This window comes from Harpegnathos saltator, unplaced genomic scaffold (genome assembly GCF_003227715.2).
Source record: "Harpegnathos saltator strain DR-91 unplaced genomic scaffold, Hsal_v8.6 scaffold436, whole genome shotgun sequence".
Taxonomy (NCBI): Eukaryota; Metazoa; Arthropoda; class Insecta; order Hymenoptera; family Formicidae; genus Harpegnathos; species Harpegnathos saltator.
Genome location: NW_020230246.1, coordinates 315,857 through 340,444, shown reverse-complemented (window position 1 = coordinate 340,444; position 24,588 = coordinate 315,857). Strand labels below are relative to the sequence as shown.

The 24,588-nt window shown below is 38.8% G+C and overlaps 4 protein-coding genes across 5 annotated transcripts in view; 2 read left to right on the top strand and 2 right to left on the bottom strand.

The window, feature by feature from the left end:
• LOC105186180 (uncharacterized protein C1orf112) overlaps window positions 1-24,588 on the top strand; it is a 40,107-nt gene that overhangs the window by 2,991 nt on the left and 12,528 nt on the right. The gene's annotated exons all lie outside the window — the stretch shown is intronic.
• On the top strand, window positions 21-922 carry Chrac-14 (DNA polymerase epsilon subunit 3 Chrac-14). The gene is made up of 2 exons (XM_011146221.3): window positions 21-269; window positions 363-922. Exon 2 carries the CDS (start codon window positions 427-429, stop codon window positions 817-819), a length of 393 nt encoding a protein of 130 aa, XP_011144523.1. The 5' UTR covers window positions 21-269; window positions 363-426; the 3' UTR covers window positions 820-922.
• Window positions 1,038-7,230, bottom strand: LOC105186178 (E3 ubiquitin-protein ligase LRSAM1). 2 transcript variants are annotated; one of them, XM_011146222.3, is made up of 13 exons: window positions 7,040-7,230; window positions 6,597-6,839; window positions 6,109-6,525; window positions 5,916-5,945; window positions 5,598-5,699; window positions 5,323-5,431; window positions 5,076-5,237; window positions 4,894-4,993; window positions 4,559-4,802; window positions 3,121-3,246; window positions 2,851-3,045; window positions 2,304-2,504; window positions 1,038-1,975 (listed from the first exon to the last, which is right to left on the bottom strand). In XM_011146222.3, the coding sequence occupies exons 1-13, from the start codon at window positions 7,124-7,126 to the stop codon at window positions 1,850-1,852; spliced, it is 2,142 nt and encodes a 713-aa protein (XP_011144524.1). In that variant the 5' UTR covers window positions 7,127-7,230; the 3' UTR covers window positions 1,038-1,849. The 2 variants fall into 2 exon arrangements, with proteins under 2 accessions (XP_011144524.1, XP_011144525.1); XM_011146223.3 differs by lacking the exon at window positions 5,916-5,945.
• LOC105186182 (uncharacterized) lies at window positions 8,232-24,171 on the bottom strand. Its single transcript, XM_011146226.3, has 7 exons — window positions 23,773-24,171; window positions 20,855-22,003; window positions 18,588-18,930; window positions 15,181-15,538; window positions 11,618-11,723; window positions 8,751-8,917; window positions 8,232-8,664 (listed from the first exon to the last, which is right to left on the bottom strand). Exons 1-7 carry the CDS (start codon window positions 23,947-23,949, stop codon window positions 8,601-8,603), a joined length of 2,364 nt encoding a protein of 787 aa, XP_011144528.2. The 5' UTR covers window positions 23,950-24,171; the 3' UTR covers window positions 8,232-8,600.

The following is a 24,588-nucleotide window of genomic DNA, read 5'->3' as shown; positions in this document are numbered from 1 at the left end:
CGTGTGTGTAGTAGCGTCAGTAGGTCCGTCCAAGTTTATGCCTGGGCTTTGTTTTCATTCGTTTAAATTTCTAACCTGTAATTGCATTGGCCATAAAGGAGCAACCGCGTTATTATAATTCGCGTTTACTGCGGCTCTTCGTCTGACTCGAAGAACTAAATCTCCCCTATTAACATTGTTGCACTCACACACATTTCGTGATGTGAACAGTCTTGGGAATCACGTTGGCGGGAAAAATCTAACCTGATTTTAGTCCACCGAGATTGAAGGTATTGACAGATAGATTGAGGCATATTTTAAGCGTTATATTTTCAAGCGACAAAAATAATTTCATTTTTCATTTAATGTTACTCTCGATGTAGCTCACAAGTAGCTTACAAGTATTACGACATATTCATTTGGCCCTGCGCTTTCTAACGATATCAAATGGCCGAGAAATTGGAAGACCTGAACTTGCCCAATGCTGTGGTTACTAGGATCATAAAAGAAGCCTTGCCTGATGGAGTTACGGTCGGGAAAGACGCTAGGACGGCAGTAGCGAAAGCTGCATCTATTTTTATATTGTATCTCACATCGTCTGCCAATATAATAGCCAAGAAAGGAAATCGTAAAACCATCAGTGGTCAAGATGTGATCCAAGCAATGATGGATATTGAGTTTGATCAGTTCGTTGATCCGCTACAGGAATCATTGGAAAATTTCAAGAAGGCTCAGAAAGAAAAGAAAGATGCTACATCAAAGAAGAAGCAACAGAAGAAGGACGAAGATGATGCAGGGGAGGAAGAAGATATCTCCGGGAAAGAAATTACAGTTTTCTGATGCATATGATTGAGCCGAGCTTGTTGTATCTTATTACCTAAATTATTAAAAGAGAAAGAAACAAGTCGAGTAAGAAGATAAAATCATGTGTGAATCAAAATAAAAATCATATATTGATATGAAAAAGAGAATGTTTCTTTTATATCTCGTTATTTATGTGCAACATTGTTCTACATTAGGTTAAAATTGTTTAAATACTGAATGAACGAATAAGTGACTTGCAAACGAGATTTTTACTATATTATTCAACAAGAAATTTGTTCACAATCAATTGACATAACCAATATATAGAAAGAAGAAAACACTAGAATTTAAATTTCACTTGTGAAATTTAAATTACCAATAAGGCTCGATTCGAAGGTGTTTTCACGTAATTATTTATCAAAATTTCGTCGTATAAATTATCATTTATAAAAGCTTATGCATAGCGCTGGTCTTCTTCCATCATCGCGCTCAACTACAAACAGATCTTAGGATCGTTTCTGTTGTTCGAGTTCTTCCAAGTATGTCTATATTCTGTAATCTATAAGATATGTTTGCAATCCACTTATATAAACTATGTGTACCGTTTGTAGTCAGTCGAGATTACGTTGAGACACAAAGTGCCACCAGATCTGATCACCTTCGAATAGTATTTCGTCTATACCACTTAAATGAGTTAAAGTGCATGTGTAAAAAGACTACATTCGAGTATATTCGTGGAACGCTATTTCGACTATTTTTAGGTTAGTGTTATCTCTAAGATAAGTAAAATCGATATATCAAACCTGGTCAAAGGAAAAGATTTGTTCTTGTGGCATAAAACGATAACATTGGTGTACTTTATACAAACGTTACATTACCATGCAGTGGTAGATATAACTGTTGTGCGCGTTATATTTTCCACTATTATGGAAATAATCGGTCCGGGGATGTATATATGTATGTGTGTAATCACAGATCAGGAAGAAGCATTTTTATGCGATTGCGAGATTGGAGAGAAATCATTCGCAGAATTAGTCAAACAAAACACCATTCACGTTCCGCGAGTTCAAGGCTGCACAACGCGAACTTTGCGTTCAATGGGGCTTCTGCACATCGGACACTCCGCGAGAATTTTATCTGCACACGCGGAACAACAGCACAGATGTCCACAAGGTAGAAAAATCACCTCGCACTGTAAAAAAAAGAGAGGATAATTGAGAAAACAATTGAAGTTATTATCAGCTGCAGATTTGAAGTAATGTAGAAAATGTATATTGAAGAGACACATACAGAGAATGTGTATGGCTATAAATGCACACCATTCTCTTATGTTTTAAATTAAAGGAGATTGAAAATTAAAATTCTACGAGAGTTAAATTAAGGAAGACATACTCCATGATAAAAGCTCCAGTTTGACAAGCGATATGATGATAACCATATAATGTATTTTGAAAAATATGGATCTTGAGAACACGAGGAGAGAATCAAAATTATTTATAGCGAATATAGATTTTACTCACCTGTGAATCGAGGCAAATTACACATTCTGTCATGTTAATGTTTTGAATAAAATTGCAGTCCTGACTACTAGTCGAAGCCTCTTCGGGTGGCGCGGAAGGCGTTAGCGGTGATCGAGTAGATTCATTCAGCTTCACTTCCGCTAGGTAATTCTCCACCGCCAACATTATGGCGGCGCGGTCCTTCTCGCAGCTTATACCGATCTGCGAAACGAGAGAAACGTAAAACACAAGATGATTGAAACAATTGAAACAAATACAAGAGATATGGTGTACACGAGATTTTCTTCGTAGACTTCTCCAAAGCATTGATAGTTTTTACTTGAGATGGAAATTTACCGAAATACTCGGATTTATATTTTGAGTTAGTTTTGAATTTTTATGTCAAATCATACAATAAACGTAACATTACACCGTGATTCAACTGAAAAACTCACATCTAACTGTGCATTCAAACGTGTCTCACTTGAGACAAGTTTCGAGGAACGACTATCGATTAGTGATTAAAAAATTTCCCTAATTAGTATCCCATTGATCTTCGGAAACATACATCATTTAGTTGCTCGTCGCTGATATCCGGTAACAAGGATGGCAATGCAGCCAAGAACGGAAGACAGTGCAGTGCTCCCGCGATCGCGACGTGTCGAACCAGCATGGGTTCCAGCATTTCCAGCAGGCCTTGCGGTCGCGCTTCCATCAAGGACTGATACTGCATTAGCCAGAACAAACTGCCGCGTCTGGCATTCTGTCAACATTTCGCCATTTATCATCTTCCACCGTTTGTCAAAAATGCTTCGAAAAGAGGAAAAGAGATCATTACAGAGATGCATCGTTGTTGCTCTATAGTATTTATCGTCTCCAGCAGCTGATCTCTTCTAGCCTTTTGCTGCTCCAGCAAGTCCACCAGAATAGCCGTCAGGGCCACGCGTCTGTCGGCGATTTCGTTCTACAAGGAAAAATGATAACAGAACAAGCATTATATTTTGTCAGGGTTGGGAAGTATAACTCATTACTTGTAACGAAGTTATAGTTACAGTTTTTTTCTCTCTCTTTTTTTTTGTAACTATAACTTCGTTCCGTTTTTTCCATCTATAACTATAAGTTAACTTAGTTACATTTGCTTGATAACTAGGACTAATTTAATAGTTACTTTGATAGTTACTTTATATATTTCAAACTCAAGTTTCTGGCAGACCAGCACGATAACGCAACGTATGATGCTTCATATCTGATAAGCATACAGTTATTCTGACTGCATTTGGACAATGCGCTCGTCAAAATTGCGTCATTTATCGTTCATTAGATATAAAACAAGGATAAAATGACGCAAGAGCGCTGATAGTCTCCTCTCCGAACGCAACCTGTATTTCTTTCAAAAAATTGTACACCTATTGGACATTTCCGTCGCGCGTCGCCAGTCCTAATTTATTAACATAATCTACGTTCAGCGTGAAGTGCGCTGCGTGGTTCCAATTATATAAAAAATTCAAGCAATGGATAAAACGTCTCAATCTACGGAGAAGGATTGTAAAATGCCATGGCCATCATATGCAGAAATATTCGAGTTACAGCAAAAATTTGGAAACGAGAACAACTGGGCATTTTTCTGCAAAATTTACACTGGCAAACAAATTATTCATGCAAGTAGAACTATTCTTCAACTATAAATTTAAGAAAATATATAAGTACAAGTCTTTATTTACAAAATATCAATATATTTTTTAATGAAAAAATCTAATTTTGATGTTAAAATTATTTTTAATTTTTTTAGTATTTATTATCCTCATCAAATTCATTCACTTTCTTATAATTGTTATTAATAGTCTTAAAGAATAAATATGACTTGCTTATTTAAATTAATGAATCTAATTTGTAAAAATTATATACAATATGAGGAATATAATAATCAACAAACTACTTTTATATAAAACTGAAGGAATTTACACAATTACGAAATTTAAAATAATAGCACTATTATTGTAAAAAAGTAACTGAAAAGTAACTCGTTACTTTCTAAATAACTATAACTATAATATATTATTTTTGAAGGTCAGTAACTTGTAACTGCAACTAGTTATTTTTTTAGTAAAAAAACTGTAACTAGATACTTTTACAAAGTAATTTTGTGAAACAAAGTAAACTCTGTATCTTGTATCAAGGCTCTCAAATATTCAATCGCTGAGAATTATAGGCCAATAAGAGCTGCACAAAGATGTTCATATCAAATAAATTTTTTTTTGTTGAAGCTGTACACTCACGAGCTGCTGATTGATCTCCAGCTTCTTCCTTTCCAGTTCAATGGTAGTGAGCGCCGCCAATTGCGATTGCACTAGATTCACTTGCTGAACGATGCTCCAGGAACGCGCGTCGCTGCGTTCCAAGAGTGTTGCGACCGCTGCTTTCTGCAGGACCTCGTCCTGCCGCAGCCTGTCGATGAGATCCTGTCGATTCTTCTCTTGGTCATGCACTATTTGTGCCAAATGGTCGTTGTTTCTCACCTCCCTGAGACAGTTCGCATTTTATCTTCACTGATCCGCTTTTAAAAAGCGTAATCGGACGTAAAGAATTGAACAAATTTCAAACTATTACTAACAATGTGAGCAGCGATTGCGCGGTATAGTTCCTATATTTCGTATATTCCTCCAGCTTCCTCGCTTTACACATCTCTTCCTCCAGCAACTTCTCCATTGCAACTGCAAAACAGAATCTGTTCATGTATATTCATGTGCCGATAACCTCACAAAATGTGTGTCTGTTCTTCTATCCAATGCTCACAGAGGGTATCCTTTGTACGTAGCATGAACTGCTCCGAATGGCACGAACTCAACAGACGCATCTCCTCTCGCTTCTCTCGCTCCAGTAATTCCGCCTGGCTCTGTCTCTCCCCCTCGCTGTTTCTCAGAAACTCTTGAATCACGTTATCGGCCTCTTTCTCGGCTAAACAACAATCATCTCCGTTTTTAACAAGCTGCGCATCTCCCACCTTGCAAAATTCCTCGAGAATAATCGGAAATAACTGTACCGTCGTAGATGTATAAAAGTAAACGCGTCCTGTTCGTGTCCCTTTCCTGCTGCACTTTCTCCAGTTCCTGCTCCAATTGTATCTGCTGCAGTGCCAGATCCTCTAACAGCTGGAAACACATATCTTTTAGTTTAAGATGTTTCTCATCTGTTCGACGCAATCGAGTGTAGTTGTTAGTAATGACGACAATCATAAAAATAGAAGCAGCATATGCCGCTTGATCTCAGTATAAAATTTTAAAGCGTGTCGTCACAAAGATGTTTTATAATAATCACTTTCTTTCTGTGAGCCTTGAGCATGGATTGCACTTCTATCTCATATTCCTGCTGCTGTTTTATGTTCTTCTCCACTTCCAACAAAGCGTTCTGCCGATGTTCCTGTCGAGAGTGATTTTTACTATTACAGCAAACTATACTAGGACACTTAAGACATTTCTAAACTCACAAACGTGCATTTAATCACTCGTTATTGCTCGCGCAAAGAAAATAATCACAGGAAGGGAATAAATTATAAAGGCGAGCAAATTATAAGTAAATACGAAAGGAATGTAAGGATTGAGAAGCGTACGAAACTCAAAGAAGCATCCAACATGCCTTGATTTTGTCTAGCTTCTGTAACACTGCCTAAAAGAAAAACAAACAGAGAAACGGTGAATACGTCATCGAAAGCGCACGCTGTGCGGCAATTGTGCATACCGTAGAGACAATTTAGCGCACAGAAACTTGTTATTACCCTATTATTACACTTAGAAAATTGCGACATAACGTACTAAGTAATAGGTAGTACCTGCACATCGTTACTTTTATTGTGGTATACCGCCTGCATATCTTCCGAGCTTATATCTCTGGAGATATCGGTAGTTTCAGATACCGAATCCTCTGGCGAGTATTCAATACCGCTTTCATTCGCCAGGAAAGCGATGATCACAATTGTGCCCCCATTTAAGATATCTGATGGTGGGTATGACAGGTTCAGTTCATCAATATTTAAATTTGTCAAGTGCTGGGCATAGCCAAGGGATTTGGGCAGCTTCTGCAGCGACTTGTTATGACCAATGTCCAAGGCAGTGAGCTGCTGCAGCTGTCCGATCTCCTCGGGCAGCTGTTTCAGATTGTTCCTCGATACATTAAGGATTGTTAGTTTGCTTAATTGAACTATCTCGTTGGGCAGTTTGCGAATATTGTTATCTTGCAAGTAGAGTTCCTGGAGAATATACAGGAAGAGATGGGATAAAATGGATAATCATTGCTCTCAATCTCTATTAAATAGTGTACCTTGAGAGAAGAGAAATACATTATGTCCGAGGGTAAAGCAGCGAACTCGTTTCCATGAATGTCTAACACAGTCAGCAGCGACAAGTCACTTAAGGCACCTCCGCCTGAGAGCGAGCTCAATTTATTGTTGTACATTACCAGGACCTTCTTCCTGAACACCTTGCAGAGCGAATAGATCCCCGATGGCACATGTTTCAAGGCGCATTCCGAGACGTCGAACACTGGTTCCGGATTTTCCCTGGCCTGTCAAAAGATAGGTTTAATCATTACCGTGTCTGTCAAGTTACCGATGAAGATGCGATTGAAGCACAGGCTGATGTAGCGTAGTTAAACTTCTTCAACTAATTCACGAGTACCAGAATGATTGTAGTTGATAAAGGTACGGTCAATCCCTTAACCTCAATTTACCTAACCTCAATTAGCAGGCACACACATATACGCACCAGGTACAACTTGTACTCGAGCCGCGCCTTGTAGTCGACGTTAGCCTTGTTCCCGTGTTTCTTCGATAGAGACATCCTTGCTCGCATCCGTCATGACAAGGCGAGCAAGGATCTCGTGCGGCGGCTCGCTTCGCGTTTGACACGTGATAATCAGTGATAACCAGTGATAACGTCAAGCCGCAAAAGGGATGAGTCAGCACGTACACTTGCACATCTTGAAATCTCATGATTTATGGCTAAGTGCGCGCGCGCCATCTACCGTGCATTTTTACATTTACAAGCGGATCCCGCGTCTAGTATTTTCTAATGATCCACGGCTGGACGCATGCGATCATGACGATTTCTTTGCGAATTCAAAAAATACCAAGATATATTACATGATGTAAACTTTTGCCGATCGAATTTGAGAAGAAACACTTTGTAGCTGTCCACTTTCATACACTTCTTAATATTTGCTTCTCGTCATAATATCACGAAGATCATTAATTAAATGTTGAGTAATAACTAGTTAATCAGCTGAAAATTAAATTAAACCGTGAGAAAGCCAGTAGCTTTTAACTCAACTCAGTTGATCTTAAAAGAGTAAATTGTTAACTTAAACTGATTGTCTTAAAACGCATTAACGTCGACTTTTTAACATAGTTTTATATAAATTAAAATAATATTAAAATCATCGCAAACGATAAAAAGCTAATTGTATAAAAAACATAACTTTTGTCAATTTGATGATTTCGAAAAGTTAACAAATTAACAAAAGTTAGGGTACTATTGTAACAGTATATTCTTGAGACCAAATAGAGTAAAAATATTTAGTACCACTTTTTCTTCCGACAAATAGTTACCGAGATATCGTAAGTGATATCGTGAATATTGAAAAAGTTAGCAAGTTTTCCTTAAATATCTCAAAAAATATCAGGCAAATAAAAAAATATTTCAGACAAAAGCTGCTCAAATTAATTGGTAGAAAAAGATGGTGTAATAAAAAATGGAAGTTTTCTATTTAAAAAAAGTGATGACCAGTGAATATCTAGAAAGTGGCGTCATCTGTAAACAAAATGATGTCACTATCTTATACTTCCTTCAAACCAAACAACTTTTGTCTAAAATATTTTTTCATCCAACCACTTTCCGCGATGTTAATCGGGGTACACAATTAAAGTGGAACATCTTGTATATCGGACCAAGGGTGGAGCGGTGATTGAATTTTGGATTATTTGGTAAGAACTCAAGTCATTTTATTGAGCGGTACAATGACGTATAAAGAGAAGAAGTTGGCAAACTCTCTCGGTAGAAAAACAATAAAAAAGAGATACCTCTGGGAATAATTGGAAAACAATTCGAGAATAAGAAGATCGACAAAAAGGGGCAGTAGGTTTCGCCTAAAGCTCAGTAGGAACTATCTAATTCGGTTCGGTTTGTGCCTCTTTTTCCGTGTATGCTCAACTACAACGCTAACAAAATGCCTAACGTCGGCGCCGTTCACTACCCAATTCGCTTCATCTGCATCGGTGGATCTGGTCTTTACGATTCATCCGTTCCCATTACGATCCATTCGCGACTTTTATGATAAATCTTGCGAGAGTTCTTTCTGTCGCAGTCGATATTCCGTCGGTGTCAGCATGCCTCTAAGGGATAATTATATTTGTAATCATTCGTAATAAACAATGTGAATTATAGTAGAGTATCCTAAATTTGGCACTCGCAAAATTACCTTAGAACTGTGTCGAAGGACACGCACACACCCTTATCGCACATTCGTCTGTAAAGGTGCCAGCATTCTTTTTCCTTGGTGGTTTGGAAGCGCGGCTCCGTCGACAGCGTCATCTCCCTCGGTGGCATTTCCTTCGCAGGCAGCATTTCTTTGACATATTGTTCGACCTGTATTTGCGATAAAGACAGATTAAAGAACATGAGAAGATAGAAAAAGGATCGGGAGGGGATGGAGAGGAGGGAAAGAGAGAGTAATCGAGTAATAAACCTTTTATCGGAAGATTAACTACGAGAAAATTAATTAAAAGATAAGATGTCATGCTTTCCCTTTCCCTTTCTCTTTCTCTCTATTCTAGGAATATATATATATATATATACAGTGTGTTTTACAAAATGGGTTCAGGACTTTAAGAACAGATCGTACTGACAAAATAGAGGTAAAAAATACTAATAAGCATAGGTCGAAAAATTGATATTGTCGGAGTTATAAAAAGTTATTTATTTTAATTAAAGCAAGTGATTTGCTCGCTTCTGGTGCACGACCATACATGAAATGCATTTTCTAAAGAAATGTTATTTCTTGATTAAAGTAATGCGATGTCATTCTTACCGTATCGTGAAAACTTTGTGATAACTCTCTGCGGCTATTTACTGTTCACGAGAATATGTGACTAACAACTGCTTGGTGAAGTGTGTGCATAAATGGGAAGAAAATGGACGTTTGTCTACATTCATATAGATAAATGACATAGACAAATTACATTAGAAAATACAACAGCAACAGAAGCGAGTAGGACACTTGCTTTAATTAAAATATATAATCGTTTATAACTCCAGCAATATTAACACATTGCTTGCGGGTATATTTCGCCGCGGACTTACGCGTGTAGCGGGCGTTTTTTCGTGAATTTCGCGAGAGTTTGGTCATTCAGTAAAATCGCAATAAATCGATATTTCGTTTTTCTCAACGAAACTTTTTTTATTTTACACTTAAAGAAACAATGGAAATCGTTGCCTAACAATACAAACACCATACACACTTACAATGTCCATCGTATTTATACGATACCCGCTCTCCAGCACAAATCTACTAAATACGTACTAAATACGTACTTTTACGTGACCCGCGCTCTAGTCACAGATTGCAAAAAATGTAAAAGTACGTTCCCCGCAATGTGTTAATTTTTCTTATTAGAACAGTTTCTCCTCCATTTTGTAAGTACCATCTATCTATAATGTCTTGAATCCTTCTTTTTAAATACACATACATATACAGGGTGTTCGGAATATTTTGGAAATGAAAAATTATGAAGGTTAAGCAGATCAAACTGAGAAGAAAAGTCAAGTATCACTTTGCAAAAATGGCAATAGTTATTAACCCTTTAACTGCTACAGTCGAGATAACTCGAGTGTGGAAAAAAATGGCGACCTTGCTACGATTGAGTTTACTCGATTTGGACTTTTAATGTGTGTGGTATTGCGTGTGGTATTTTTAAAATTTAAAAATGTGAATTTGTGAAAATCTGGATCATCAGCAAATTATAAAATATTTTATAATTGTAAAAATAACTTAGCAAAGAAGGTCAAACTGGTCATTTAATATCTCAGCAGTTAAAGAGTTAATGATTGAAAATTATTACATCTAGAGGCTCTTTTTATTAATAACTTTAAAATTTGCGTAGTTATTTGCTAAATGGTAAAAGACTTTTTTGTTTAGAATGGCTTAATTTACAATTATATAACAGCTATTGTGCATAGCGACAGGTGCAAGATTTAGAATTCAAAGTTTAATATATTCATATCTATCACTAGACACAATAGTCGTCGCATAATTGTCAGATTAGGTCATTCTAAACAAAAAAGTCGTTTACTATTTTACGAATAAGTAGGCAAATTTTCAAGTTATTAAAGTTAAATAATTAAAAGTCTCTAGATATGATAATTTTCAATCATTAATAACTATTGTGATTTTTGCAAAACGGTACTTGACTTTTCTTCTCAGTTTCATTTAATTAATCTTCACTTTCATTCAATTTTTATTTACAAAAGAGCCTAAACACCCTATATATATAATCGTATATGTATATATGTAGGATACTTTTGCGGACATATGTTATTAAAACTTTTTATATTTATTTTTCAACATAGGATCTGTCCTGTAAATTTGTCGATAAAATTCAGATATACCCTGTACATTATATAGTATATACAGGATGTCCGGGATCTTTTGGAAACGAAAAATTGTGAAGATTAATCAGATCAAACTGAAGAGAAAAGTCATGTACCATTTTGCAAAAATCACAATAGTTATTAAGTTATTAATGATTGAAAATGACCACATTGATCGAAAATTTGTGCACTTATTTGAAAAATGGTAAAGGACTTTTTTGTTCAAAATGATTTAATTTACAATCATGTGACGGCTATTGTGCTTAGCGACAGGTTCAAGATTCAGGGTTCAAAGTTTAATATACTCATATCTATCGCTAGACACAATAACCGTCATATAATCATAGATTAGGTCATTCTGAATAAAAAAGTCCTTTACTATTTTGCAAATAAGTACGCAAATTTTCAAGTTATCAATTAAAAGAACTAGGTGTAGTCATTTTCAATCATTAATAACTTAATAACTGTTGCGATTGTTGCAAAATGATCCCACACAGCATAGAAGTTGCAGCAATATTGCCGCAACATTGTTGCAACGTTGCAGCAACTTTTTTTCAGCTTTGTGTGCTGTATAGGGTACTTGACTTTTTTCCTCAGTTTGATCTGATTAATCTTCATAATTTTTCATTTCCAAAAGATTCCAAACACCCTGTATATGTGTGTTTCTCTTCTTAACTTAGAGTATTATAACTTGTTTACTTTCGGAAGCTGACCGTCGATCGGCGAAACCAAACCCGCGACAAGATGCGTCGGCCTCTGTTCCTTTGGCTCCATCGGCACATTGATATTCGTCTGCTCCGCAACGCTGCAGAAACATTATTGAGACATATTGGGACATATTATTGAGACATATTATTGAGACGTACAATTCTTTTTCATCGTTCGCATAATCGTACGGCAGGCAAAATCTCAGCTCGTGAAACTGAATAACGATCGGATGGAAATTCCACGACGAAAGATAACATTTCTGTTCTGTCACAATCGAAAAAAAGATTGTAGTAATCGAAAGCAATAGCCCTGATTAGAAACCTCCTGCGGGAATCCTTTTGTCTCTACAACCGACCTTTTCTACTTATCCCTTCTCCGTTCTTTCTGGCAGCGGGAAATTCAGTCACTGACAGGTTTCCGGAAAACCGATCGTTTTCTCGTGCATGTGAGGAGGTCCTTGCGGTGCACGGTATAGCTGCAGCCTCGCGAATACATTAACCAATCGAACGCGAGTAAGTATATAAAATTGGCTTTAATCGTATCGCCGAATAATAGACAAACGACTCCGACTCGAGCGCGGAGAGCCTTAAATAAATTCAGTTAAAATTCGGCGGAGCGAGACCGACCAATCGAAGGACGTACCAGTTCGGCGGGATGCGGAATTACACGCGGCGTTCACGGCCGTACCAGTCCGTTACCACCCCTCCCTCCCCTCGCAAATCGCAGTTTACCTATTCCGTTACATCGTCCCACTTAATTTTTTCCACATCGATATCATAAATCGTCGGGCAATCGAACTTCCCCTTCGCCATACACCGCGCCTCCCCCGCCCTTCCCCTCCCCTTCACCCATCCCCTCGCGCATGCACTTTGTTAGATTAAAAATACGATACAGGGCTCGTATGCGGCCTCGAGCTCGACGAATCGACGCGCTCGTACAGATTGGCGATTCATTTGCTCCTTATCAACTGCTCTTCTTTATTATTGCGTATCGCTCGTCGTCGTCATCGTCGTTATCATTATTATTTATCCACTTTTGCAGAGCAGGTATGTGCTCGCTGCTCCCTGTATTTCTCAAAGTGGAAGCTCGCTCAGAACGAGCGGAAAGTGGCGATATTTTTGCCCGAGACGATAGAGAGAATATGCCTGTCGAAATCGTAATTGAGCGGATGTTTCACTCAACTTTAGGTTCTAACTTCACACGAGCGAATGTTTCAATCGATCAGAGCGAGTCCCTGCAACCCCTGTGGAATGCGCGCTGAGTTCCAAAATAATTCCAACGTCTTTTCTGGAATTGATCGATCTAGAGCGCAGCAGATGTTCCACGAAGGAAATTGATTTCAGAGAATTTGTCATCGGCTGCGCCCGAAAAAACGTACTCAAACCGTTTTGAAATCCACAGTCACCAGATTCAATCTTTAGGATGAAGGTGTTCACTCGGCGATCCAAAGCGGAGATTTCACTCTGTATGAGTATGAGTATATATCATCATTCTAATTCACCATAATGAAGAAAGGGATCAGTAAAAACATTTTTCCGCTCTCACAGGATTTTCAGAAAAAGATTTCTTTATGATTTTTTTGTGGATGATTATTATGAATGTCCAAAAAATAACCACTGAGATGAGGAAAAGCTTGATAAAACCAAAATTAATTATTAATCTAGGTGTATCATCATGGTGGTATTTAAGCACTTTTCATGACTAATAAAATATTTTCGCTCATTGTATTTTAGGAGTGTGATTTAGTTTTGAAGGTCTTTTTTTCTCAAAAACTGATTTCGGATGATCTGAACGGATACCTTAATCAAAATATTTTCCTTCGTTTTCTACAACTTTTTCCCATCTTTCTGGCAAGAGATGAATTTTGCAACGATAAAAAGATTCTTCTTTGGAGTTGATCCAATTTTCAATAAATTTTCGCCTTTTGTACGAAGTTATGAAAGTATGTATCTTCTAAAGCAGGAGTTCCCAACCGGGGGGCTAAAAGACATTCTTGGGGGTGCGGAAAAAAGTGATTGTAATTAATAATTAATAATAATTAAGATGAATCAGAATTCATTCTAGAGAATAATCCGACATTTTTACCATCAAATTAAAAAAAATGTTATTAAAATTATATCTTTTTTACGTATCACTATGTGAAGCTTGATACCGTGAATAACAATTTTATAATATTAAAATGATACTTAATTTCTATAAAACAATACTATGTAACAATAAATTATTATAAATTAACTTCTTACCTTAAAATCCTAACAACTAATTTTTACCATAAAACATACGAATAATTTTTTTTATAAGCGGTGTGAAGGTTCATTAATAAATTTTTAAGGGTGCGAAAAAAGGTTGGGAAACCCTGCTCTAGAGCATGTTGCATCGACCGGAACAAGTGATAATCGGATGGAACAATGTCTGGAGAATATGCAAGATGCGGTAAGACTTCCCATTCCAGCTCTAATAGCGTTTGCTTCATTGATAATGCAACATGAAGTCGAGCATTGTCCTGAAGAAAGATTACTTTGCGTCGTTTACTCGCAATTGGTGACTGTTTTTGGTCCAATGCTCGCTTCAATTTGTATAATTGTTGTCGATAACGATCAGTGGTGACAGTTTCATCCGGATTTAACAGTTCGTAGTACGCAACACCTTTTTGATCCCACCAAATACATAGCTATATCTTTGAACCGTGAATATCACCCCTCGAGGTGGATGTTGCTGGTTGGGTTGGATCAACCCATGATTTTATTCATTTGAGATTATCGAGATAGATCCATTTTTCATTCCCAGTAACAATTCGATAGAAAAAACTCTTCATTTCTTGTCTTGCGATCAACGAAATGCAAATGTTCAACCGATTCGCAATGGCATTTTCCGATAATTGATGTGGAACCTATTTTCCTTCTTTATGAATCTTTTCCATATTATGGAAACGTTTAGTAACTGTTGTACGATCAATATTTAATGCCCTGGCAAGTGGACTCTGAAGTGGATGGAACAAAGTTGTGATCATTGTAAAGGTTTTAATTTCTTCCTACTTCTAAATTTTTTTTATTCCATTTTTAATTTTTTATTTCAGTTTTTTGTCTTTTGTTTTTTGTTTTTTTTTAGTCATATTAAGCACTACGACCATGATTTTTAAACATTCTCTGACGATGATTGTTCAGAATTCGATTATTTTTCTTCATCTCCATCTGTCCAGTAGGACAAACAATTGGTAGCATCACCTATACTATTTACAAAATCCTTTGATAGCCCAAGATGACATTAATATGACGGCAGAACGAAGTATAATGAGCGAAAATATTTTATTAGTCCACTTATTAGTCATAAAAAAGGCTCAGGTACCATAATGATATAGACTAATAATTATTTTGCTTTTATGTGTCTAGTTTTTTCTTACCTAGTTATTTTTGGCATTCTTAATGATCACACAATACAAAAAAAATTGGATTTTTTAAAAATCCTGTGAAATCAGAAAAAGGCCTTATTGACTTTCCTCTCTTTTAGAGGGATGGGGGGAGTGCCACTTATCGCATGTATCAAAAGTCACTCACATCGGGCGGCTGGAGATGCTGCGCGTTCGCAAGAGCTTCCGCTTCTTGTCGTCGTGCAAGTCGCCGATCGGCACCGCCAAGCATCGCTTCTCGCGATCGGTCAACGGCGCCGGCTCCGGCACCGTCTCCTCGTCGTCCTGAGTCAAGAGAACAGGGACGGCCAACGATGGTATCACAGCCTCGGCAACGTTTTGCCGCCAGAGCGGCGCGTCATCGCCGGAACCGTTGACGACGAAGTTCAGGCGAGCTGGTTGAATCCCGACGATTGACTTCTCGTCTCCCAGCCTCGTCGACGCCTGCGGCGCCTGCAACAACTCCTTCGCCGGGTCCTCGTCGAACGAGTACCTCTGGAAGGAGACTGTCTGACGATTCAGTCGCGTTGCAAATCCTCTTCGTCTTGTTCTCACCCTTCAAATGTCCTCAAATGAAAGTTCACTCGAAGCGAAGGGACATTCACTGTTTCGATCGATGATGAAATTACATTAAATTCATTCTTTAATTTCGAGCGAAAGGATTCACCCAACGATCCAGAGTAAGGAACTCGGCATGAGCAAAGAGTCACTCGAATTTCTCATGATTTCACTCCGCTTCTCTAGCGAAATTCCACTCCAAGAAATTTAAAGAGTAATTCACACTTCTTTTTACTTTTTATATTTCTCTGTACAGTTGGATAATTAAAAGTTGCAACGCTTTTTCTCAATGAATCCTGATACGCATCCTGCAACCAATAGGAAAATATATCTCACGAAAATTACTAGAAAACAAATTCTTCTATTGAATATGAAGTGCATTGTAGTTATTTAACATATAGGATGTGTCAAAAGGTAAGGATAACGGTAACGACAATACGGAGATGAAAGAGAAACTCAAGTAGGATACATAAAATATAAAAATTTCTTTTGCATTCGTTCTGGTTTAGTAAAAACAGCGCTCACACGAGTATACATAGTAAGGATCGAAACTTTTAAATTTTAATCCTTATGTGAGATCTTGACAACGCTATTCAAGGTCATACTAATTTTACTAACGTGTCGCTTAAAACCCTACAACTTTTGTATGGAATGTCTTTCTCGAAAATGCATATTTTTCGAAGTAACAAGAGTTTCGAAATATCAAGTACGTATTTCAACACTTTGTACATTCATATAAAGCGCTGTATTTCCTAAATCATAGCGAAAATAGAAAAACGTATACAGGTTGTCCGGGATCTTTGGGAAACGAAAAATTGTGAAGATTAATCAGATCAATCTGAGAAGAAAAGTCAAGTATATATACAGCACACAAAGTTGAAGAAACGTTGCTGTAATGTTGCAACAATATTGCTGCAACTTTTTGTACTAGATGGGATTTTGCAAAAATCGCTATATTTGTTAAGTTGTTAACGATTAAAAATTGCCACATTTAGAGGCTCTTAATGACTTGAAAATTTGCGTATATATTTGCAAAATGGTACAGGACTTTTTTGTTCAGAAAGATCTAATCTACAATTATATAATGGCTATTGCGTCTAGTAATAAATATATATTGAACTTTAAACCTTGAATCTTGAGCCTGTCGCTAGACACAATGCGCTAGCCGTCATATAATTGTAGATTAGGTCATTCTGAACAAGGAAGTCCTTTACCACTTTGCAAATAAGTACGCAAATTTTCAAGTTATTAAAAGATTAATTAAAAGAGCCTCTAAATGTGGTCATTTTTATCATTAACAACTTAATAACTTTTTTTGCAAAGTGGTACATGACTTTTTTTCTCAGTTTGATCTGATTAATCTTTATTCTCGTTTCCAAAAGATCCCGAACATCTTGTATATACATTGTTTATTCTACTCAAGCTTCTTTTTCATTTTCTTGGTTGTCCATAGATTTTGACACACCCTGTACAAGGAGAAACCAAGCGATTCATTTCCGGCTTAGTTCCCCTCGCCTCATTTGATTCCTCGCTTAACGAAGAATTTTATTTCTTCGCTACTGCAGGATTAAATAGATCTGCCTATAATCTTGCTAGAAAACGCGATGCAGAATCAATGAAGAAGGAGGAGGGCCGAGAGATGACGAGTAATATTTAATCGGGGTAATTCAGTCCGCGTTGCGAAAGTAAATCGATGGTATCGTTTGGCCCAGTTGCCAAATAGCCCGATAGAACCGGGTTACCCGGTAAATAGAGCCAGGTCGGCGCGGTGCGATTGCAAAAAACTCGAGCCCGATCATATACACAACCGCGATAAAGCCTATTAACCCGCCGCGATCAATCCCGCGGTGTCTCCGCGAGATGCGCCTTATCGAGTCGCACGAGTCGCGAGCCGCGAGCCGCAGTTAGCCGAAAGGACGAGCCTCAAAGGGGTGGTCGCGCTGGTCGCGCGCAGGAGGAACTCGAAAACGATGTAATTAAATTGGCGACACTCGAGTTGTAATCCTGTGGAGTTCGTTTGTGTCCGATCTGCGAGAAACGAACGCGGCTCGTGATACGAACAGCGTGATACCTGTATTGAAATTATTCCGGGTATGCGCGGCTGGCGTGTCTCGTGTCTCTTCTAATTAGTCGGCTCAATTATGGCCCTACGCTTTCTCACCTCCGGCCTGCCGCGTGCGGCACGTTAACAAATTCGGCACGTGGACCGAGAGATATCGTGGGCAGCATGATGTTCACGAGCGGTTTGAAGATTTATCGAGAATCGCTCTCTGCGAATTTGTGAGGATAAAAAGGACTCAGATCGAATCAGCGGGATAACGAACGGACAAATTCGATTCTGAGAACCGAAAATTCTGTTTCCTTCCTCGTGTAGGAGAACCAACGAAAAATCATTTTACGACAGATTGCAAATTTTCACGGCGGAGTTGCGGAGGAAATTAAAGAAGAAAATTAAATTTAAAAGTTAAAAAGGAAAAGAAGAAGAATTAAAGAAAAAAAAGTCAAGGAGAAAAATTACGAAAAAAAGAAGATTATAAAAAAAAAATTCGTCTCAAAAATTCAGATTCGTTACTAATTTATTATTAAAATTTATTAGGGCTTCTTTATTCTATTTTCATATATATATAAATAATTTGTAGATAAGTAATTTGTAGCTACAAAGAAAAAGAAGAATTAAAGAAAAAAAAATTAAAGAGAAAAATGACAAAGAAGATTATGAGATTATAAGTTCAAAGATTATAAAGTTCGTTTCAAAGATTCAGATTCATTACTGATTTATTACTAAAATTTATTAGAGCTTTCTTTTCAAATTTATAAATAATTTATAGGTAATTTTATTTTCAAATTTATCAAATTTACTTCAATTTTCTATTGCTACAATTTAATATTGCTAAAATTTAGAGGTTTATCTGAAATTCGAATTTATTTCCGGGACACAAAAGAACACCCTGAGTATCGTTCCTTTTCAGGCTTTATCATAAGAATGGAATGCCGCACCTGACTTGATCGGCTTCCTCGTTACACCGGGATTAGGATTGATGGATGTCTTAATGATCGGTGTAGTGGGTAGTTTGCTGCGCAGCTCGCTGATGAGCTTATCGTCGCCCGGCGAATTCTCCGCGTCGCTGTCGCTGTCGGCCGAACTGACCAGCGATACCATCGTCACCACATCGCTGGTTCTCGAGTCTACGTAGGCCCTTGCGCGTCCTCCACATCGATCCTGCGCCCTCGCGTCCTCCTCATCCTTGCCGCCCGCTCCTGAAGACGCTAGGAAGCGTTTCTTCGCGCTTCTCGATCTCCTCTTCAGAGGCGCTGACCGCACCGATCGTTCGCGCGATATCTGAAGGACAGATATTGTTCTGCTCTCTAAAGTACAGTCGCTGTGTTCTTCGCTGAATGTTATACTTTTAACTGGGGTTTCAGTTACAGGTATAGCACTGCGATCGGAAAAATCTCGGAACGGTTTGAAATAATCGGTTAATTGTGGGGGCCGTTTCCGTAATTATGAAATGTAACGTACTCCCCAGAGAAGTTTTATTGCAATCAATATCAAGTTCAATATTATCAGAATTTTCAGCTCTTGAAAAGAATTTTAGCATTTAACGGATTCGTATTTAGCGTAAAAAAGAAACAGGAAATGACTGGTCTCATTCTGTTACTTTTTTTGCCGAACAATGTTATTAGTAAAATATTTATTGACTCAGAATCAGAAATGTTTTACTTGAAAAGAGTATCAACGAGTTATGATGAAGTCCAATGTTTTCATCCTCTTCAGAATTATCAAATTTCTCTGTTTTACTATCGAGTTGACGGAACACAATGTCGAATTTATCACAAAATGCAAAGAACTAAAATAATTTGGATTCAAAAAATCGGAAAATGAAGAAACATTTTTACTGATTTACTTCAAGAGAAAATATTAACACGTTACGCTGAATTTTAACATTTTTCTTTGCTTTTCGGAATCTAAATTTTTTTTTTTATTATCATCCATTTCCGGAAAAAAATGTTAAATTTATTACAGAATGCATAAGAACAAAATATACAAATTAAAAAAATTTTAATCCTGAAAAGCAAGAAAACATTTCTACTGATTCATTTGAAGAGAGAATATTGATACGTTACACTCAATTTCAACGCAATTTTTGCTTGCTTTCCAAAACCTATTTTTTATCATTTTTTTTATCATCCAATCGGCGAATAAAAAATGCTGAATTTATTACAGAATTTACAGGATCAAAATAATTCGAATTAAAAAATTTGAATTCTAAAAAGTAAGCAAATATTTTTGCTGATTCACTTCAAGAGAAAATATTGATGCGTTACATTAAATTTCAATGTTTTTCCTTGCTTTCCAAAACCTAAGTTCTTTTATCATCCAATCGGCGAATCAAAAATGCTGAATTTATTACAGAATATACAGGATCAAAATAATTCGAATTAAAAAATTTGAATTCTGAAAAGTAAGCAAACATTTTTGCTGATTCACTTCAAGAGATAATATCAACGCGTTACTAAATCCAATGTAAAATTGGTCATTAAAATTATTAATAATAACTTGCAAAACCCAATGTATCCTTACTTATCAGAATTCGTCGTCCCATCATCGAAATAAAAATAGCACATCAAATATATATATGACGAAATCTAACGTTTCCCTGCTTTCCAGAACCCAAACTCCTTTCTTTACCGCCGGCTTGTCGGAGCAAAGCGTTGTATTTATTACAGAATGCAATCAAGATAATTTGGATCGAAACATTCGTATACATCACATACATATCATACATAAACAAAGACAGAGGTCTAAGAGGTGTGTTCGAGTAGCGCTACTTGCAGATCCCTTTACTCTCATCACACGATGACCCGGTCGTCGTCTGTGCGACCCAAGGTCCGTAAATAGAGGAACGAAACAAAGTTAGGTTCTCTCATGGCCGCCATTTTGGAACCAGAAAATCTGTGTTGGTGTACGTGATACTATGTACGTGTAGTATTTTGGTTTAGTTGTGTGAGTGAACACAGTAATCAAAACATAGTTTAAACACATTCCAAAATACCAGTGAGAATTTTCGGAAGAAAAACAATTACAATGCCGACTGTAATATAAAAAATTGCAAAAAACCAAAATAATTTTTGACCTGATGATATGTGGTTAATCAGCTGAGCCACTGTCGCCGCCATTTTCGAGCCAAACCGCGTGAAGTGGATGAGAGGACCTAACTTTGTTCCGTTCCTCTATTTACGGACCTTGATGCGACCTTCCCTACCTTTACGGAGCTCTCCTCGCTCTTCTCCACGGTATTCTTGCCGGGCTGCAGCCCGCAAACAATCGGCTTGTCGCTCGACGCATCGGCGAGACTAGGCGCGTCGATTACGATGTTCACCTGCACGCGTGCTCCGGATGTGACATTCCCTGCCACTGCTCCTCGCCTCTGTGGCGGCGCGGAGTTCGTCCTCCTCGCCTTCTCCAGCGCGATCATAGCCGAGTTCTTCGCTAAGACGGCGCTCTTGTCGGGGGCGACCGGCGACCTCGCATCCGTCGTCATCATCGTCTGCTTCGGCGTCGCGGTCTTATCGGCCGTTGCGGACGCGCATTTTGCCTCGGGTGACCTCACCGGAACGATCTTATCCGTCGCAAGACATTTATTCGCTTCCGTGGCTGCCCTCGCGGGCTTCTCGATCATGGGAACGAGGAAGGCACGGTTGGTACCGCTGTGGAAGCTCGCGCGCTTCTGCTTCGCCGAGGAGAAGTCGTCGCTTGCGACCTTCGCCGGGGATGCGACCGCGCTGTCCGCCTTCAAGGATGAAGAGGACGTGGCCGAAGGGTTTGGAGGATGCAGACTCGTGCAGTCGATGCTTATGAGCGTTTTCCTCTTCTCCTCGACGCTTGCGTCAGCGACGTGCTCTTCTACCTCTTCTTCTTTCTTGGCCTCTTTCGCCGCATTCTCCTCGCTCTTCTTCATCGTTCCAGACACGACACCTGGTGAAGACTCGTCTTCATGCTCGATTCCCCGTGCTCGATCTTCCCCGGAAGGATCCCTCGGCTTCTCTCGCGCAGTAGTACCCCAATCGAGAATCTTCTTCGGACCAGGCTCCTTCCTCGGCAGAGGAGTCGCCGGGACGGACATCGACAGCTCGGAGTCGCAGCGCTCTTCCACGGCGAAGCCGTGCGCCAAGAAGATGTCGATGTTCGCCCGGTTCTCCTCGCGGTGCTTCCAGGCGAGCCTCAGCCGCTCGGCGAGTTCTTGCCGCGAGTATAGGATCGACGCCTTCTCGACGCCGCCGACGTAACCCCTGCCGGCGGATCGGCCGCTTGTGCTCTGCCTGGACCGACCTGGGATCTGCCGAGCGACCACCTCCACTTGCTCGAGCTCGCCGTCGCAGCCGCGCCGATCGTCGCTCCACGCGACTCGCACCTGCCAATTTGCGCTAATTAGACGAATATACACAGAATGAGAGTTTGACGCAAGACGCGACGACATCACAGTCGACCGACTAAAAGCCGCTTCTCTACGAATTCTATAACATATCGCATGCACTCAACAGGAAAACGGATCTTTTGAGAATCGCTGAGGAAGAAATTGTCCTGTTTAGACTGAAACCTCTGTGATGTCGGAATAATCCTTAATTGATTAAGGATTAATTGATTTAAATCCGAAATTTAAATTGAATCGAACGATTTTTTATTTTCGGCCCTCTATGTTAAATCCGCCATTTTGAATTTCGCATTTTTTATTAGGGTTAATTAATTACCCTGTTAATTGATCCTGTTAATGACCTTATTAACGACAGAAAGGAAATATTTATAACGGAGTAATTGGAATAAGACGCTATATTTTTGTTTTCAAAGTTTCTGAATTCAAACTCGAGGTCAAAATTGCGAAATTCAAAATCGGATATTAGATCGGCGGATCTAACATGGCAGACCGGAAATTTAAAAAATCGTTTGATTCAATTTTGACAGAAAGATATAATGTCCTGATCCAATTGCTCCGTTATAAATATTTTTTTTTTTTAATGCGCGGATATTTCCATCTTCAGCAGTTTGGACTATTGATCTTTGAACCTTGAAAGTCAATCAACAGCAATAAAATGATTAATTTGAGGTTAGTCAGAATGTTTGCGCATGCGCATGACTAAACCTCATATTAGTCACTTTATGTTGATTGAGGGAGAATCACAGTGTTCGGAGTCTTTTATGAGTATGCTCTAACAGTTTGTGAAGTATCCTTTCGTACAAATATCTTTTTATTTGAAAACGACACGCAAGAATTTACAACGTGTCATTTCTCGTCTCTGACATCACTATCCAATATGGCGGGCAACTGGAGCCTGAACGAATTGTTACCCCAAAAATATGTCGTGTGCATTTTTCGTGTATTTTTGATCAACGTGCATCAATTTCTTTAAATTTCAGTTCACGAGTGGCTTGTTAAAAATACTCGAATTTTTCTCACTATAAATTAATGAGCCTACTAAAATATAATAGATCGTAAGATTAATAAAGATTCTTAAGCTTGCAAGCCTAGAGGCTTAAGTAAGAGTTTAAGCTACTTATCATTAAAAAAAATTTTTTTCTAAATCTTGCTACGCACATCTAAATTCAGACCTCTCGTAGGGGTCTCTACCAATCTTTTTAGAAATTTATTTTAGTAAACGATAATAGATAAAGATCCATAATTATTTGTAATTTGTAATTATTTCTAGCAAAGCAAAAGACGTGAAGAACATTTTCACAAGAACTATCCCCAGCAAATATAAAATATGTAAACAAAGAACACGAATGATATGAATTGGAACTAATGACAACTCTCTCAACAAACTAAAGGATAAAACATTGCAATCCTTTAAAGCAACCAACTACATGCGATTCCCACGTAGTTTAAAGTACAACTGACTCAGAAAATGTCATCTTTTGTAACGTATTTTGAAACAAAAAAAAGTCCAAGATACATAACCTTTCTGCATAAAGTCCATTCTTTGTCGAAGAACTTTTGAACTAAAGTGCACACTACCTGCAGTAAGTTAGACTGAAGGAAAGTACACTTCGAGTTCCATTCAAACTTTTAGTTCAGAGGTTCTTCGAGAACGAGCAGACTTACGATTACCTACAGAGTTCTCGCTCCGTTCAATCGACACGAGTGAACAATCAACGGATGTCTCGGATTCATATCAGCTGACAAACCTTGGGTTTCTCAGCTCCATTGCCGGCGAGTCTGCCGCGCGCGATCGGATTCGCATAGATCTGCAGGGACTTGTCGTCCTCCGCCGATCGCTGCCGCCTGATGTGCTGCCGGCGCGGTGTCGGTTGTTGCAGGGACAACTGTCTGACGGGTCGCACCGCTCTTCTACCGCTGGACATCCTCGTGCATCGGTCGTATCAGCGCATGTCGTCGACGATCGCGGAGGCGGAGGACTCGGCCGAAGGACAACACGTCGACGTTCGTGTCGACGGCGCGCGCGGCCGAGCGCCGACTGACTGACTGACTGACTGCTTCATCCCTTACCTTCTTACCACCCTCCGATGTACCAAGACCAAGCCTGGTTCACCAACACCCCCGGCCAACAGGCATGTGTCTCGCTCTCTCGCTCTCTCTCTCTCTCTCTCTCTCTCTCTCTCTCTCTCTCTCTCTCTCTCTCTCTCTCTCTCTCTCTCTCTCTCTCTTCTCTCTCCTCTCTCTCTCTCTTCTCTCTCTCTCTCTCTCTCTCTCTCTCTTCTCTCTCTCCTCTCTCTCTCTCTCTCTCTCCTCTCTCTCCTCTCTTCTCTCTCTCTCTCTCTCTCTCTCTCTCTCCATTCCTCTCCCTCTCTTTCTCTCTATCTCTGTCTCTCTTTTCTCCGCTTTGAACGGCAGGTCAACACCAACACTACCGCTCTGCTAGACTGCCATTATACAGGGTGTTTAAAAAAAGAGGTGCAAGACTTTAAGGGCAAATAATATTCACAAGGGAGGAAAAATGTTCTGATGAACATGGGTCGAAAAATTAATATTGTCGAAGTTAT